Source organism: Letharia columbiana (genome assembly GCF_014066305.1).
Source record: "Letharia columbiana isolate WasteWater2 chromosome Unknown Sc0000043_s0, whole genome shotgun sequence".
Taxonomy (NCBI): domain Eukaryota; kingdom Fungi; phylum Ascomycota; class Lecanoromycetes; order Lecanorales; family Parmeliaceae; genus Letharia; species Letharia columbiana.
Genome location: NW_023501087.1, coordinates 172,512 through 185,618, shown reverse-complemented (window position 1 = coordinate 185,618; position 13,107 = coordinate 172,512). Strand labels below are relative to the sequence as shown.

Genomic DNA, 13,107 nt, shown 5'->3' with positions numbered 1-13,107 from the left:
CATGCAGGAGTTTCCGACACAAAGTTGAAGCTAGGGTGGAGGACCTAGACTACCTGATCGAAATTAAAAGCTTCTTGAAAGACCCGAAGGAGTCAAAGACGAAAGAAAGGTAGTGTTTGAGAGGCTAGCTTTCCTTTGCATGCTGGAACGAGATGGGCGATTGTCCGCGTCAAAAGCTGTAGGCGGTGGATGCAAGACAACTCACAACATCTCTCTCTTCTCTTCCACAGCTCTTCAACAAAGGCCTCACCAGCGCCTCTGTATGGGGTGTGAGGGAACATTATGGATATGTCCTCACATAACTTGGGATCGCGCACATTCCAAAGAGGTCCAGAAGCAGGGCTGCAGAACGAAGAAGTCTGTGGCAAAGTGTGGATGTCCAAATGTAAATTCTCCACCAACGGAAGGAACCTCATTATCCATCTTCTATCCTGTCCTCGCCATGCCCCAAGGATCCGCATTTCATACCGCTTCGATTCAAAAGGCCCTGAGAGCACTTGGCGTGAACATTTGTCCTCATCAGAGATTTGGAGATCCCGATGCGCTTGATGCCTTTCACTCCGGCCGCCCTCGATTGGAGGACCCCTGGTCCTTGGACAAGTGTGTTCGATGTGCTTCTCGCGGATCACGAAGTGTGCATGGTGTCGAAGTCAACTGTGAATCATGCGAGACTCGGACTGCCTTCTTCCTATCAGAGTCGCATGACGAAACCACTACTCTATGGGCGCAAGAGTCCCGACGTATTGCCAAATCCGCAGAGAGTGTTACGGATCCCACGTGGATTTCATACCTATACACGCCGGCAAAAATTCAATTGCCAGAGAAAGAATGGAAGCAAACTCGATGGGCAACATATCTGCCTCCAAGCGGAATATGTCGACACCACGTCTAGGACAACGCAACTTCGAGCTAGCAGGACGGCTATCTAAATTTCTGGCAGCCTAGGGCGGTAGCTTTCTTGTGCTTGCGTTAAATCGGGGTATGATACTATTTCAAATCATCGACCATGCTTGAAACTGCTTCAAGTTTGATAGTTGTTTCGTCGGATTAGGGTATGATACCCATAATCGTTGCCATCCAAGTCTAAAATTGTTTCAGATCTCACGGATATATTTTCAGGAAGTGAAAACACTGCGTTTCGTGTGTGGAAGCAAAGGAAGCACAGAAGAGGTCCCCCTGTCTGATTCCATGTCTGAGGAAGGATCGGCACGTGGGCATTCGATTCCATTCGATATCTCTGGTGCTCTTGTATGTAGTGTTGGTAAGAGCAAAGAATCTTTAACCCAGCTTGGTGTCTCTCTTGCTTCTCTGTTGCTGTGCTGCCCTTGAACAGATCCCGCCTAATGTATACGGAATGAGCACAGCGGAAGAGGTCCTTACGTGGATGTCGAGGCTGTGAAGTGTGTGAAGTGAAGATCGGGAGATCTGCAGGGAAAGCCGCTGAGCCTCAAACGCGTCAATGGAAAAGGGAAATGACGTTTATATCGGCTGAGGTAATGTATCAGAACTGCCTTGGAAAAACTTGGCAACATGGCGCAGTCACGTTTCTATTAATTGATGACTTTAAAACAGTGCTCCAGTGGTACTCCTGACGGGCCCGGCTGCTGGCGGTGTCTCAGTAATCCAATCTTTCTTTTTAACACTTCACCGACACTTCTCCGGTCCTTTCGCTCCCGAAGCACTCTCTTGCAACTAATTTGTGCGCTCCAACCTTGATAAAACCAAATCAATTGTCGCTCTCGTTCTCATTTCTTGTTCCCCTCATGAAGGTGTAAAAGTGGTCGCTATTTTTCAGTTCATCAAAGTCGGGAATATAGACAAGGATGGGCGCTACATCACGCGCTTGTGCGCTCTTGTTCGCCTTAGCTGCATCTGGCCATGGTAAACATTCCAGAAGATCACAGAAGGGAAGAACGTCGCTAATCCATTACCCAGCATCTTTTCTCCTTCCAAGAGCTGATTCGCCAAAGGTCGAGTCCAATGTCGCTACACCAGAGTTGGAAATTCGAGCCTTCCCAAACGCTCCGGATGGCTACACCCCTCAAAATACCACCTGTCCTTCGACCCGACCCACCATTCGTAGCGCATCTGCTCTATCCGACAATGAAACATCATGGCTGGAGATGAGAAGGAACAACACAATGGATCCCATGCGGGACTTACTAGGAAGACTGAACATATCTGGCTTCGACGCCGAGTCATACATCACCAAATATGCCAACAATGCCTCAGCCCTGCCCAACATCGCTATTGCTGTCAGCGGAGGCGGATACAGAGCTTGCTTGAATGGTGGAGGTGCCGTTCAGGCCTTCGACAGCCGAGAGATCAATTCAACTGCTGCTGGACATCTTGGAGGATTATTGCAGTCTGCGACGTACCTGGCTGGTCTATCGGGAGGTGGATGGCTTGTGGGCAGTATTTACGTCAACAACTTCACGACAATCACAGGCCTTCTCGATAACAATGCTAGCCCTGTCTGGCAATTTGGTAATTCGATTTTCGAGGGTCCGGCTAGCGGCAGCATTCAGTGCGTATATTCCAAGTCCCAATTTCCTCTTTGGGATCAATCAATGAGTCTTGACATATGTCTCGAGAGGCTTTGTACTCGACATATGTTTCAACTCAATGTATCCCCTCAAATTAGCAATACTGACTGTGAAATTGTAATCCAGGGTACTAGACTCCGCGGAATATTACACGGATATCGAACACGAAGTGAGCGGAAAAGGGGACGCTGGGTTCAATACCTCGGTGACAGATTATTGGGGGCGCGGTACGTTTATTCAGAGTCCTCATCGCCTCTTTTGGCCCAGATGTTGAGCCTCGAAACATGTCTCGGAGGTTCATACTATAAGACGTCTCCGAAGACTTGAAACCCTATTATGAATAGGAAGTGCTGACTTTGGAATCATTGACAGCTTTATCTTTTCAACTTGTGAATGCGAGTGACGGCGGCGCAAGCTATACGTGGTCGTCAATTCAATTGCAGGAAAGCTTTGCCAATGCCGACTCTCCCATGCCCATCTTGGTTACGGATGGCCGTGCTCCAGGAGAGACCTTGATCTCAGGGAATACGACAATCTACGAATTCAACCCCTTCGAGTTTGGAACCTGGGATCCCACTACTTATGGCTTTGTTCCTCTGGAGTTCCTGGGATCCAATTTCTCAGGTGGTATTCTGGCCAAAAATGAACAATGTGTTCGGGGTTTCGACAATGCCGGTTACGTAATGGGAACTTCGTCCTCACTCTTCAATCAATTCATCCTGGACGTGAACCAAACATCAATACCGCAACTTGCCAAAAGCTTCGTGAGCGACATCTTGAGCCGTTTCAGCAAGTCTGACAACGACATTGCACAATATCAGCCAAATCCCTTTTATGGCTACAACACAAAGACCTCTCAAGTTTATCAGGAGCCAGCCCTCAGTCTCGTCGATGGAGGCGAAGACCTCGAAAACATCCCTCTCCACCCGCTTATCCAGCCATTCCGCCATGTGGACGTAATTTTCGCTGTGGATTCATCAGCTGACACGAACAACTATTGGCCGAATGGCACATCCCTCGTGGCAACCTACGAGCGCAGCTTGAACGGTACTTCTGCTGATGCGGGGAATCTTGCAAATGGCACATCATTCCCTGCAGTTCCCGACCAAAATACTTTCGTCAACCTAGGTCTGAACACGCGACCTACGTTCTTCGGTTGCAACTCGTCAAATACCTCATCTCCCACACCTCTGGTCATCTACATACCTAATTCCCCCTACATCTATCAAAGCAACGTCTCGACCTTCGACCCGAGCTACAATACCAGCCAGCGCGATCTTATCGTAGAAAATGGCTACAATGTGGCTACCATGGGTAATGGAACAGTGAACTCCACGTGGCCTGTGTGTGTAGGATGCGCGATTTTGCAAAGAAGCTTGGAAAGAACACAGACGGCGATGCCACAGGTTTGCACTCAATGCTTCGCAGACTTCTGCTGGGATGGCACGGTCAACAGTACGAACCCGGCAGGTTACGAGCCCGCCTACAAGCTCGCCCCCGCGAAGAAGAGCGCCGCAACACGAGAAGGTGTTTCCTACAGCTTTGCCGCTATTGTCGCAACGGCGATATTGGTGACGGCCTTATAACAAGGCCAACCTGTACGACTAGTATGTATGAGAAGGTTGAGATGAGAGGGAAAGTTGCGACGATTGGCATGCGGGAACGACTGAAGATAGTAGCATTGGAAAGAAGACGTCCTGTCCACTTGCTCGGCTCACAGCCAGCGCAAGGAAAACTCCATGCCACGATCACGACTTGATTAATGCTTGCGCATATAGAGGCGTTCTTTTTCTTTAGTACCCTCGGTCTCTTCTTGCCTGATCACTTTGTATCTTACATAGTTCTTTGTATCTTACACACCGAGACCAAAATCCCACAGACCGCGTCTCCCCACGTCACGTACCCACGTGACACGACCTGCATCGGTCTTCCGCGGGCATTAGCTCCTCCCCAGTCACACACACGCACAAATGTTCCGCATACTCACACCCAGTCGTTTGCACCTCGAACGAGTCTCGTCCCCAATTATGATCAAAAAGCTCGAGCACGAACGACAGGGTACAGGGGGCCCTTTTTTCGGATGGTTTCCCAACCAACAGGACCGTCCGCCCACTTTTTTTAATCTTTTTATTTTTATTTTTATTTTTCCCCCCTTTCCAACACCAGCAGTAGTAGTAAGGTAGGTAGGTAGTCCGGGGTTGTTTTTTTCTCTTTTTCTCTTTTTCTCTTTTTCTTCTTTTTTTTTTTTTTCGTCCATTTTTATTTTTGGGCCCCGAACCATCCCATCCCATCACCCCCCCACGCCCCGTCACAATCACCCCCATCCCATTTCGGAGAATTCGTCCCTGCCCCCATGCGAACAAGGGAACCCCTTCCTTCTTCTTCTTCTTCTTCTTCTTCTTCTTCTTCTTCTTCTTCTTCTTCTTCTTCTTCTTCTTCTTTCACGTCACGTCAAGCGCAAAAGGAAAGGAAAGGGGAAGGGGAAAAACCTCGACGCTTACCCTTAGCTCAGGCAAGCCCTGACGCACGCACGCACGTCCCCCTGGTTCTTTCTTCTTTTTTTGTTTTTTTTTTTTTTTTTTGTTTTCGGCTCCGGGGGAAAAGTGTCTTGGTCGGAATGATGCGCGCGCAGCCGTGGGGCTTTTTTTCCCTTGGCGTGCGCGTTGGGCTGGCTGTCGGGGTTTGGGAGATTTCTTTTTGGACAGGGCTTGGGGGGTTGGGGATTGGATTGGGGATTGGGGATTGCTGCTGCTGCTGCTGCTGCTGCTGCTGCTGCTACTGCTACTATGTTGATAATGATGATAGTTGTAGAGAAGGGATTCGAGGATTCCCGCCGCCGCTTGCCAGAAGCGGGGGTCGCCAGGCGAGAAGGAAGGGAAGGGTGATTGATGGATGGAGTTTGGGTACTATAGTTACGGTAGTGTGTTTGCCATTGGGGGTTTTTTCCCTTCTTCTCTCGAAATGAAACGGAGTAAATAAGTGATGCGACGGACGGAGATGATCGATCAGCTCGCTTAACGGACAAAGGTGTTGGATATTTAAATCCCTTCTTTCTCTCCGAGTCTATCGAACTAGCTCGGCGCAGGAAGTCTGGTTTCGAATCTCCCTCCTCCGTCGCAGGGGAACAAGTTTCATCATGGAAGGAAGTTCGGAGAATTGATCCGCCTCCATCACAGGCCGGCGCACGAGCCTTTTGCCTTTCCTTTCCTATTTCTCCATCTCCGGTAATTAAACAGAAGACCGGGTCATGTCGTGATCCGTTACCCGACGAGTACTTTCTACGCCCCCCCACCCCGAAAAAAACCCCCACGGGTTGCCATAAAAACCCCCACGGCCGCAAAAATAACCCACACCAGGTCCACTGTCCACAAGGTACCTCCCATGCCCGAAAGGCCTGCCCCGAAGCCGAAGGGGGGAGGGGGAGGGAGGACCCAACTCCAAGAGGCGAAGGAATCCAGTCGCCATCTCGCCCCCACCCGAGCCGCGCAGCGATGGAATCCTGGAAACGTGCATTCCGAACGATTGATGTACCCTTTCGCACTATTGTGTGATTGTGGTCACTCGGTACCGGTGATCAATGTACATACGCCCCGCAGGGACCCCGAAAAAAAAAAGAAAAAAACCAATCCTGCACGTCGGCAGCCCACTTCCTTCCTTTCCCCCCCCCTTATGCAGATGCAGATGCATGTGCCCAGATTGCGCCATGCGTGCAGCAAAATCCCAGCCAGTTGCAGGCTTGCAGCAAAGACCCGCCCACCTGCATGCATGCATGCCCTGCTGCTGCGGCTTCGGTTGGAAGATCATTTGGTGGTGGGGGAGGGAAGGGAAAAAAAGGGGGTTGTTTTTGTTAGTTGGGACTCGGGAGTGCCGAGGGAAGGGTCGCATGAGGATGTTTGAGTGGACGAACCTGACTCGCATGAAGATGGCTGTGCTGCTGCATGACACGGCCTTTAAATTTTAAATTTTTTTTTCTCTCAATCAATCTCGCCCGGGGTCTCGATCTCGATCGAATTGCAACCCGACCCGGCGTGGTGGGCCGTGGGACGCGCGACGACCTCCTCCATTCGGCGCTATGGTATGGAAAAAGATGCTGAAAAGATATGCGGTCACTTTCTTTATCTTTGATCTTTTGCCCATTGTCGATAAGACTTCAGCACTCCTCTCGAGGCGGTGAGAAGAGAAACGTGCGTAGGTTGCGGCCAATGGAAGAAGAGGAAGAAGAGGAAGAAGAAGAAAGAAATAACAATAATGTAATGAATGATACTGATAACGATCGCTTGACACTCGTATGATTAAGGCATGTTTTTGATGAGTTGGCATCATTACTAGAAAGCATGTAAACCATTTTGAGCAATGAGAGAAGACATAGCGATTTATAGGCCAATGTTTGTGAATTATATTATCATCTACCTATTGCGCTTTTACTTCCCTTCCTTCGGGCAGGGTTGCATGGGATACCGAGATGGTGATGACGATGATGATGATGACGATGATGATGATGATGATGATGATGATGATGAGGTGCAGTGGGATCCGTGCGTGCAGGTTGCAGCTTGCAGCAAGAGAAAAAAAGCATCGGTTGTAAGCACGGATCCGGTGTGTCGGGATTATGATTAACTACGGCAAGTACTTTACTCCTGTCTGTGGGAAGGCAGGAAGCGAGATGGGATTCACCGCTACTTACTAATTATACCTTAGCTTACTTTACCTTACCTTACCTTATGCTAGGTACATGCACGACATACGAGTAAGCTTAGCCTCCTTAGGCACGTGTATCTTCTTCTTTTTTTTTTTTTTTTCTTCTTTCCTCCACTGCCCAATTGCCCATCTTCTCAAATCTCAATTCGTGCTGCCAACTTTCTATCTTTCCTTTTTTCCCATCCCGCTTCTGGATATCTTTGCGACGCTATCTTGCCATGCTGTTGCCCTGGTTCTTGCCTTGTCTCGGACATGATACCTCAGGAAGAGAGCGGCCTTACTGCATGCGGTTACAGTGTTCGTGATTGTGAGAACACGTGCGAGTCCTTTCCACTTCTCTCTTTTTCTGTCTTCGTATATTTCCTCCATTACCATGTGTATCCACTCGCCCAGCGATGGTGTAGTAGAGTCTATGTGCACACGTTCCCATTAAATACAGATCCCATCCTAATTCCCCCTCCCGTGTAGCTCTGTGGAGACATATATCCTCAATGCAATCTAAATGTTGGACCAACACCAAGGACAAGGACAAGGACCCCCGGGTGTGATTTGCCTGCCAGAAAACCGCCCACCAAGACAGGACTGTAATCTAACCCAATTGCCCGCACCTAACCATGAAGGGGGGTTGGAGAAACAACGACGCTGCACGCTCAGAACGCTGACAATGCTGACCAGGTCATGGGGGTATCTTTTGCGCGGAAATATATAGACAAATTCAAAGTAGAGTTACTCGCTAAAGCGCTCAATGAGTCATGTTTTCAAGTTGAGTAGGAAGCAATATATATACACCGCTTTTAGGGTCTTGTTTTCCCCTCATATCTATCACCGTGTCGTAGATGGGTCGAAAGGACCGGTTTGAAGAGAGAGGCGAGCGTGGTCGCCTCCCTGGATATGCTCGGTGGGTTTGCTTGCCATCCGCTGCTCGTACTGAGGCATGGGCCGTGCTGGCTCAGCAGACTGTGGAGAGGGTCCAGTAGGGGGCACGTAGGCACTTGTTCTTCGCCTAGTATTTCGGCCTCCGGTGCGGTTTCCAGTCTCCGGTCCTTCAAACTGCACATTAGGATACCCCATGGATCCACCGATGGAGGAATGTCGCCTCTGCCTTGGCGACAGCGGTCGAGCCAGGACATGTGTTTGACCAGGTTGGCGAACTGCTACTTCGCGGAAGTAATCCCTTTCCCTCCTATAATGTTCTCTTTCTTCCTCCATCTGTCGGATTTGGTCTTCCAGCTTCGCAATGTTTTGAGAATTCTCGCGCTCCTTTTCCTTCCGACGTTGACGGAACCGGTGGGAGGCCGTGGCATTGCGCTTGCGTTTCTCGTCAGCGACTTTCGACGCAGCTTGCACGTCAACAGGTACCTGAATGGGACCTTGTTCGGTGTCGAGAGTCATCATTTGATATGTACTCCCGCCCGCCGTGCTGCCCGATGCCGCGTCAAATCCCATGTGGGCCATCGACGAGGCCGGACCCGGCGCGGTAAATGGTGCAGTGAAGAACGACTGCGGTTGACCGGTAGATGGAGGTGGAGCAGGAGGAGGCGTGTGACTGACTTGGCTGTAGGACGAATATTGAGTGCTGGGGCTGTCACCTTGAGAGGCTACCGATTGAGGTCCCGTTGCCATGCCACCTTTTCTCTCCAGCAGATTCTGCATATGAGAGTAGCGGGTGGAGTCTTGGCTACCTCTACGACCAGGAGGGGATCTTGCAGGCGGCAAAGGAGCACCGTAAGGGTCGCCAGGCAAAGAGGTGGCGGTGGCAAGGTCCGGAAGACTTCCTCGTCCTCCTGCACCGTTATGATCTCGAGGCAGGACGAAGGGTGACTGTTTCACATCCATCGTCCCGCTCGGATTGTTTATGGTGACAGAGCCAGGGCCGTAGCTTGATGGCGACAGATGGGGAGTCATCGCCCGACCCAAAGGCAGAGGATGCACGCTGACCAAAGGCGGCGTAATACTGGGTAATGTCATGCTGACTGGAGACCGATTGGTCATGGAAGTCGGAGGCAAAGATGGAGTTGACGCGCGAGGCATTGCGGTAAGAGGACTTGCTCTCGGAGGGGAATCCACATGCTCGGCATTTCGGCGTCGGCTCTGGATCTTGGTCGTTTCTCCACTTGTTGCAGGATTAAGCAAGTTTTGGACACCGATGGGACGCGACGGTCGCTGGTCTGGAGGCGTGGAGGATGGCGGTGGTGTCGGTTGTGCGGAACAATTTTGCGTGGCGGAAATGTTCGGAGCACCATTTTTTGATACTCCGGGGGCGGTTGTATTCTGGATGGGCGGTAGAGTTCTGGATCCCAGGGGAGGAAGACGTTTGGTTCTGTCATGCGGAGAGCTGGACGAAGGACGCGACGAAGCAGGCCGCTGCGACATGTGTACCTCCTCCAGGAATCGGCGGTTCTCTGAACGCCCGTGGCATTGAATTGGGAGGTTGTCTTTGGAATGATTGTTGGTATCTCTGCAAGGTAGATGATGTCTATACTGACTATGGTACCACCTCGCAACAATGTCAGGACAATTCTGCTCGATCTCGGGAATCGACAAAGGTATTCCCCGAGAAGATGAGGTGGGGACGTGAAAAGGTAGGACCTCCACGTTGGCGGCTAGAGGGACGAATGATGTCCCGGAATATAAATAAATAGGGAGGACTCGGCTGGATTGGGCAATGCAGTGGAGACGAGGTACAAATTAAGAGATGGATGAAAGTAGATAAGCGCCAGGTGGAGTTAAGATTGACAGTGAGCGGACTTGATGGTATATGGACGGCGCGTGATGTAGCAGGGAGGTTTGGGCAGCGTAGCAAAGGTAATTGTAGTGAGTCGTAAGAGATGTCAGGTTGAAAGAAGGAATATGGGGCGACCGTTCAAGTATTTAGCTTGGGTTGCAACTTGCAAGCAGCATGCAGGAAGCGGTGAGCTATGAGGTGTCATCATAGCTCGTAAACTGCGTGTCACCCTTTCACCCTTACCCTTACCCTTACCACCTTGGCCCTGTGAGATCCAGGGACATGAAACTAAACAATCCCAGCCAACTCATCCTTGGAGCGTCGAGACACTACTACCGGGGGTGGTTTTTTTGGTTCCATTGGGTCGGGCGGCGGGCACGGGGAGCACGGGAACATGTCCTTAGAAGCTTAGAAGATGTTAGACCTGGCTTAGGGCCATCGGGGGGGGGGGGCAAGGGACTCTAAAGTAGATTGGAAGCCATGTGCGAAAAGGATCCAGGTCGGACGGGCGACGGAACTTGAACTCCAGTGGCTCCCTCATGATTATTATTATTATTATTATTATTATCATCATGTCACTTATCTCGATCAAATCAAAGCCTTCTCCGGAAAACGGAGGGAAATATCCGCTCGGTTTGGAAGTACCGGAAAAACAGTCAGAGTAGCTTGACCACCACGGCTCCGTTGCTGACTATTTGACGTATGGCGCATTTGAATTCCACCACCCACCCAGCCGGCTCACGCTAGCCACTCATTTGCATCTCACCAACCGATTCCAGAGAGATCAGGGGTAAGGCGTTAAAGCACGAATTAATGATTCACATCTGTTACAGAAATCCGCGCCTCATATTCGTATATTGGCGAACAAGACCGTCTCTACTACTACCGTCCTCAATGCTAAGCGAATGATTCGAACGGGAGGCATGAACATGGTGTCGTGTCTCCGACGATAGAAGCGCCATGAGAAAAGGTCGAGGGAGAGAGGGCATGAATGAATGACGTGGCGTGGGCAAAGGTGACATGGGGGTGAATGGGTACTGGTTATTGGGTACGGGGGTACTGGGTACTTCACCCCGTGGTATGGGCCGTTGAGCTAAGGGCCACAGCGGGGCCACACCAAACGATTGCTGTGGCTTCTAGTGGCTTGAAGGCTTGAAGGAATGGGATGCTAAGGCAGGGAGGACAAGTTCGGCTCTTAGATAAATAGGCTTTGCCGGAACCAGTTCCCCCTATCCGCTAGGCAAGTCTATTCTGCAGGCCTGCGAGGCCACGTTTTTGTGGTATGCAGAAGTGCTGTAGATCTTGAGATTACTAGCTGCTTCGCGTTTAACAGCAGTAGCAGCTAGTAGCAGCAGCAGTAGCGGTACCTAGCATCGGTACCTTGGGCTCGGTACTCCGATGTGATAACCCTGCAGGACAAGTGGGAGCGTCAGCTTGACGGGCCACGGTGTACCATGATTCTTGCATGATGTCGATAAGTAAGGAAGAGATTACTCGACTTGATCATAATTATGGATCGACAAGTCATCCATGTTGTTAATTGTATTGGCACTCATTTCTGCCTGTCAGGTCGCTTTCACTCTACTGTATCCGAGGTACAGGTACAGAAGAAGCCGTTCAGCCTCACGAGTACATTCAGCGGTCGATAGGACCGTCGTTGCAGTGGCAATTGCAGCTCATTATTTCCTGTTCTTGACCATTGCTAGGTATTGCTTTTAGATGGACACTTACTTTAGCCTTCGCAGAATTAAATCCCGCTGAGATGACTATTTTCGTCTCAAGCTTTTGGACAGTACGTGCGCGATGAAAGCTTGACAGCTGCAAGAGCCCAACAGCAGCCTCGTGGAGTACTAATGAGTATGCCTATTCAAACTCTAGCTGCGACCCTTGTATGCCCCCAAGCGACCCTAAAAGCAAGCCTACAGTTTGGGGAGTATCGGGTCTCAATCCGAAATTAGGGAAGGCCCAAGGGTCATATTAGGGCAGATCTGATGCTTCGATCCAGCTTCTTTGGGGTCGAAAGTCGGCTTCTTTCAGTCACACTGACAATAGCACTTGCTCAAGGTTCGATTGCTCTCCAGCCCAACCATGCTAGAGATTGACCGAGATAGACCCATGTGTACGGATTTAGCGCGCCAATCGAGCTTCATCGTCATGTCAGATCGTAAGGACAGGGGAGTGCGAGGTGTGAAGATTGAAAGGGTAATTGATATTTTGCTTCCCCTTTTGAAGAGGAGAGACTTCTGTTTTCAGCTGCTTGCGCAATAAATAATGACAGTAGGCAAGATGTATATTTTGAAAGAGGTGCAAGCGAGGTCAATCAAATGTTACCATTCCTTTCCGGTGGTCTAGGCAGGATTCTGTCGTCTGAACTTGAAACCCACTTTTTGTGGGCGGGAGAACTGAAAGCGTAAAAACATCCCGTGAGCGCACATGGCTTTCCGGGTAACCTTTGAAGCTTGCAGGCATCAGCCGCTGGGCTGCCCAACCCTGCATGTTTGACATTTTCTCCCCCCGACCCAAATAACTTAATTCCACTTTTACTTTCACTTTTCACTTTCACTTTCACAATCATAATCATAATAATAGTTGGCACATAATAATAATACTATAATAATCCTTTGCATATGCTTTTTATGAAAAGGTCACCCACATATCGGGCACCCGCACATTATCTGCTTCCTTCCTGCATTATCATTATCATCCAACATATCATCTCTACAGACACTAAATTCGATTCAGCCACAATTCCCTTTGAGGAGAATTGAATACTCTGCAAGCTTCCTAGCTGTTGGAAAGACCTTGTCAAAATAGCCCAACTGACCGCTTTTAATCTCGCCTGGGTCTGTTGAGTGCGAGAATACTTCCCCTTCGGATCGTCAGCCTGTTTTGAACATCACACGCAGAGAAGCCTTGTTTTGTGTTGAAAGTGTGACCAACAGGCCAAGGCTGCGTCAACCCGTCGCCCTGGAACAATGATCCACTAGGGCTGAAGATCCTTTGGTCTGCCTTCGCGAAGATTGGACCCTGCCACGCCACTAGGGCTCTGCTTCTGATGTCTGGGCAGAGGCGCGGTTATCATTGGCATGCACAATACGAAGACACGTTGGGAAATCTCTTCAGATTCTCGATCAAGAC

General features: G+C 50.0%; 3 protein-coding genes across 3 annotated transcripts; 2 read left to right on the top strand and 1 right to left on the bottom strand.

The window, feature by feature from the left end:
* Positions 1–442: 442 nt before the first annotated feature.
* Positions 443–892, top strand: HO173_009803 (uncharacterized protein; the record flags this gene model as incomplete). The annotated part of the gene is made up of 1 exon (XM_037311691.1): positions 443–892. The coding sequence occupies one exon, from the start codon at positions 443–445 to the stop codon at positions 890–892; it is 450 nt and encodes a 149-aa protein (XP_037161397.1).
* A 931-nt stretch (positions 893–1,823) lies between these two features.
* On the top strand, positions 1,824–4,132 carry HO173_009802 (uncharacterized protein; the record flags this gene model as incomplete). Its single annotated transcript, XM_037311690.1, has 4 exons — positions 1,824–1,881; positions 1,936–2,527; positions 2,673–2,773; positions 2,919–4,132. The coding sequence occupies 4 exons, from the start codon at positions 1,824–1,826 to the stop codon at positions 4,130–4,132; spliced, it is 1,965 nt and encodes a 654-aa protein (XP_037161396.1).
* Positions 4,133–8,066: 3,934 nt separating this feature from the next.
* Positions 8,067–9,617, bottom strand: HO173_009801 (uncharacterized protein; the record flags this gene model as incomplete). The annotated part of the gene is made up of 1 exon (XM_037311689.1): positions 8,067–9,617. One exon carries the CDS (start codon positions 9,615–9,617, stop codon positions 8,067–8,069), a length of 1,551 nt encoding a protein of 516 aa, XP_037161395.1.
* Positions 9,618–13,107: the final 3,490 nt, after the last annotated feature.